General features: G+C 41.8%; 1 protein-coding gene across 1 annotated transcript in view; it reads left to right on the plus strand.

Moving 5' to 3' along the window:
* The window catches only part of PARP8 (poly (ADP-ribose) polymerase family, member 8), a gene marked incomplete at its 5' end in the record, with an annotated part of 136,802 nt that overhangs the window by 66,673 nt on the left and 65,057 nt on the right, over positions 1-5,072 (plus strand). Inside the window, one exon of the mRNA XM_005872624.2 lies at positions 1,268-1,305. Within this exon, the coding sequence (XP_005872686.2) occupies positions 1,268-1,305 (38 nt within the window). The remainder of the gene's footprint in view (positions 1-1,267; positions 1,306-5,072) is intronic.

Consider the following 5,072-nt stretch of genomic DNA (forward strand, 5'->3'; position numbering starts at 1 on the left):
GAGGGGAGGGGCGTGGGCAATGTCTGCCTTTTGGTGTTGGCTCCTCCCCCCCTCACAGACCTCCCCGCGGGCAGTGCTCATGTTTTACTGCACCACCTCCTCCTCCGGTCCTTCTCCAGTGTGTTCCAAATAGTCCAGGCTCAGTCATTTTTCCAAAAACCCAAATCTTAAAATATTGTCATGCTTCATCCTCCGGGTTCCATTTATAGAATCTCCTTGGAATCGCAGAGTTACAGAGACGGAGCATCGGCTGGGAGGATGTGGGGTGCAGGGACTGGGGTGAGCAGACGAGGGAAATGTTGGGTCGGATGGTCTGCGTCTTGATTGGCGGTGGGGGTGCAGGACGCAGACGTGCTAAGAGGACGCGGAGCCGTCACCTGCTCCTGCCTTTGCTGTTGTCCTGTGGGTCCGTGGGTGTGATCAGCACGGGGACTGGGTGGGAGGAACGTGCGACCTCCCTGTGCTACCTGCAACTTCGTGTGAACCTATTTTAAAATAAAATTTTTTTTTAAAAGGTACTGTCTTTCCTTTGTCTACCATAGTCATCCTGTTTCGTAGTCTCTGTTCCCTCTGAAGCAATCATTCAAAGTCATTTTCCTGATTTTTTTCTACTTAAGTCCTGTTTGGCCTTAACTCGTGTCTGACTCACCAAGTTACCAAGAAGTGCTTCTTGATGAATGGAGTGATTTAATGTGGGGATTTCTGGTCTGTTTTGCATGTTATCATATAGACTTGTATCTATGTAAATGAATGGGTGTGTGGGTTTGGTTTTTATTTTGTAACTAGAGGCCCGGTACACAAAATTTGTGCACTTGGCGGCGGCGGGGGTGGGGGTGTCCCTCAGCCTGAATTGTGAGAGGGCACAGGCCAGGCCAAGGGACCCCACCGGTGCACGATCGGGGCCGGGGAGGGTCAGCCAGGTAGGGACTGCAGGAGGGCTCCAGGGTATGTCTGGCCCGTCTTGCTCAGTCCTGATCGGCCAGACCCCAGCAGCAAGCTAACCTACCGGTTGGAGCGTCTGCCTCCTGGTGGTCAGTGCACGTCATAGCACCTGGTAGACCGGTCGACTATCTGTCCCCTGGTGGTCAGTACACGTCATAGCAAGTGGTTGAGTGGCCTTAGCATATCATTAGCATATTACACTTTGATTGGTTGAACGGACGCCCAGATGACCGGACACTCGGCATATTAGGCTTTTATTATATAGGGAAGCATTTCTCCCGTAGCAGTAACTTGACCTTGTTTCTCTCTTCTTCTGTTTTCACAGTGTGTCCTATTCAGTACATGTATCTGAAGACTACCCAGGTATGATTTCCTTCTTTTAATTCTTATCACAAGTGCTTATGTCATGGTTCCTTTGTGTATTTCTTCCTCCTGGAGACGTAAAATGTATATCACCGTACTTAGGGGGGGAGCGTTGGCAGGGGCGACATAAAGACAGAAGAAGCCTGCTGATGCCTGTGCGGCGCACGTCCTATCCTGGGATGCACTTTGGAGTCCAGATAGTTTCCCCATGAGAAGGAGGGCACTGGGCCCTGTGATAGCGTCAGCCTCAATGTTTACCTCCTTGAAATTAAACATTTTAAAACCTGGTTTAGTTGTTGGTTTTGGAACACCATTTGACTTTTCATAATGTAAAAATAATAGGCAAAAATGTAACAGCTAAAATAATAGTAGTAGCTAAAAATAATAAACCTTTCTTCATCGCTCTGAGTAGATACATAAACAGTCCTCCCAGCGCTCCTACGCGATTGTTCCCATCATTTCCCCCTTTTGCATGAGCGATGCCCTGGTAGTGAAGGAAGAACTGGGGTTTGAACCCAATAATCCAGAGCCCGGGATGCCCTGCAGGAGGCATCTTCCATAGGCATAGCTGCCCTCACTGTGTCCTGAAACACGTGACCAGGCCCCCACATGCTCGTCCCCGGAGAAAGGTTGTCAGAGCCCTGCAGACCCACTTTTCCGTAAAGCAAACGAGCATCTTTCTTGTAGGGCAGCCGATTCTCTAGGCTCCCTGTCAGCTCAGCAGAGCCGAGGTGCGGGCGCTGACATTCACGTCACGATAACTTGGAGATGTCAACAAGATGCTTCTCACGAATGGTACCCAGACTCTTATCTTGAACAGGAGCCGAAGCAAGCACTGTTGACTTGGTGTAGATCACATGACTGGATTCGTTTACCCCAGTGAAAAGGGTGTAATGCAAGAATCTAACGCAAAGAATAGCCAATTTTAACTGCCTGTGTTTCACGTATACAGTGTGGGGCAAAAGTAGGCGTACAGTTGTTCGTATGGAAAATAATGCAATACTTAGTAGATAAGAATACAAGCATAAACTCTGTGTTCCGCATACTCAGAGCTGTACACCTGCTTTTGCCCCACCCTGTGTATATATCTCACTCCAGGATTCTTACTGAGTACAATCAGATGCTTAACAGAGTCACTGTGGTGATCTGTCAGGGTCATAAATTGGAAACAAAATTCCAGTTCCTTTTCAAACCTAGCCATTTTATTCACAGACTCTGTGTGACTGGGATCCCATTTTTCAGCATAAAATGACCAGATTGATATAAGTGACTTTGATTATGTGTACTTTGAGTGTTTAAAAAAATAATTCGTGTATAATGTGTATGAGGATGTTGTAAAACTCATTTCCTTAGCATTTAAGCTGTGTGTTTTCTGTGGCGGTTTGCAGTATGTTTTGACTTTTCATCTTGTAAGATCAAAGTCACCTTTTAAAATGTTGTAAATCATAAACTCCTTTCTGAGAACAGGAGATACTTTATTTATTACCTTTTGTTTGGTATGATCTCCATGTTTTGAGCATAGTATTTTATCTGTTGTACAATTTTTACAAGGGGGGTTACTTATTATTAAAGATACGCCCGTTTTTTAATAGTAGTATAAAAAGTATTCTGGGAAGATTTTAGTGGAAGAACCAAGAGAAGATATATTTATAAAGAAAAAAAATATTTTTTTTTGTAGATGATTTTTGCAGTCAGCCCTTATTTACACGGATATAGAATGTTTTTGATGCTCAATGTTTGCTAAGCATGTTAGGAAAATAAAAGCCCCACTGTTGGTTGTAAATATTGTAATTATTGTGCTTCTCATCTGAGGCAGCCAAGAGCAGTGCAGGACTTTATTTCAGGGGATAGAAATGATGCCACAAATCAAGTCCCAAGTTGGAGACAGGGAAGTCTTCTGTCGCATAGGAAATGTGGTGAAGAGGCCTTCAATAAATCAAGGGAACCAAATGTTTCGCTCCCTCTTGTGGCCAAGAGGTATTTCTCTTTTTCTCGCCAAGTGGAGTTTGGCGATACCCCACTATAGAGTATTGGAAACACAATATTGGAAATACAATATAGAAAAATTGAAATTAAAAAATAAAGCATTGGTTTTCATGTGTGCTTTTTAAAATTGAATTTTTTTCCTTGGGGCAGTTTGTAGTGAATTTCCAATATAATTTCATTTATAAAAAGAAAAACTGTATAAATAAGGCCCACGAATGGGAAGGATCAGTGTGTTCCGGGGTGGAGATTTGAATTGGGTCACGCAGCCAGTACACCGAATGTCCAGTATTTTCGTACACGTAATTGAATTGACTCGAAATGTCAGTCTTTGTAGAGACAGAACTATCAGGACATTTTATACTTGAAGAAATGTGCTGGGTGAAGTTCAATAGTGTTTCCCAAGGACGTGCTGTTTGGTGGTAAAACCAAGTCTATAATTAAGCTCTGATTCCCATCAGTACTAGAGAGTTAGTCGTAGTATTTCCATGGAGCTTTCTTTAAAATGCATATCAGTATGGTAATATTTTCCCAATCATTAAATTTTAATCTACATTTATTTGCATTAAGAGTACAGTTAATATGCTTGATTTCTCAGATAGATAATATTATTTAAAATTTATATGTTTGCTTTTCCTTTACACTACCCATACTTGTATTTTTTCTCCTTCTGCTCTGGCTAGAACATCCAGAATAATTTTTAATACTAGATGTGAATGTTGGCAGCTTTATCCCTCTTCTCAAAATTAGGGAGCGTGCTTGCAATTGCTTTCTTTCAGAAAAGGAAGTGTTCCTTTCCTCATTTACCAAGCGCTTTTTTTTTTTTTAGTATTAAATTTTTATCAACTTCTTGTTTGGCATTTATTGAGAGATCCTATATGCTTTCTGCTTTGAATAACAAGATGACAAGTTATATTAGCAGATATCTTAATATGGATCTATAAGAATTATGTGCATTTTGTCATGTAGTTTGTTATTAAAGACTTTGAATTGATAAAGGAACTAAACTTTTTTTGGCATTTTCTAGGACTTGCAAGCAAATCTTTCTGAGCCTGGTGCCCTTTGAAGGATGGTTCTAGGGCAGTTGTCTTATTTGTCTGCCATGACCGATCATTGATCTGTTCTGTTTTTCTCTTTCTTGGTCATTTTTTAACACGTGTTCTCGAAAGCCTACTGTATTGGTGAAATGTCCAGATTTTTAGCAAGAAGATTGTTAGCATACAGCCTATACATCTAAAGTCTTCCTCTTCTCTGCATTTATTTCTCCTTTCTCTTGTTTTATGTTTGTTCTTGTCTTTTTCCCCCTTCTGACCAATTCTTCTGCTAATTTCCCTCAGGCTTCCCCCGCCCTTTCCTTGGTTATCTGGTTCAATGATTAGCTCATCATCTAAGTTTAAAAATAGGGAATTTTCTTTGCCCTGTGGAAATGTGTCCGCAGAATCCTTCACATTCAGGATTATGCGACCCTGTGTATTCTTTAGAAACACATTTGTCATTTTATAATATTAATATATTAAGTAGCCTGTGCCATGTTTGAAACTCCTTTCATAGTTTGCTTTAGAGAAAATGAACATTGAGGAGGGTCTTTACTGAGTCTTAGGTGTACATAATCGCATGTAAATGAGTGGAATACTAAATGTGATGCTGGTTCTTCAAAATACAGGGAAGGACTAGAGCAGCCTTCTGGCTCACTGTCCTCCTCTGTGGAGTCTGCATTGTAGCTTGTGTTTTAAAGGTAAATGTCAGTCCTGAGTGATGGGTTTGCTATAGCAGAACAGCAGACG

This window comes from Myotis brandtii, unplaced genomic scaffold (assembly GCF_000412655.1).
Source record: "Myotis brandtii unplaced genomic scaffold, ASM41265v1 scaffold384, whole genome shotgun sequence".
Lineage (NCBI taxonomy): Eukaryota > Metazoa > Chordata > Mammalia > Chiroptera > Vespertilionidae > Myotis > Myotis brandtii.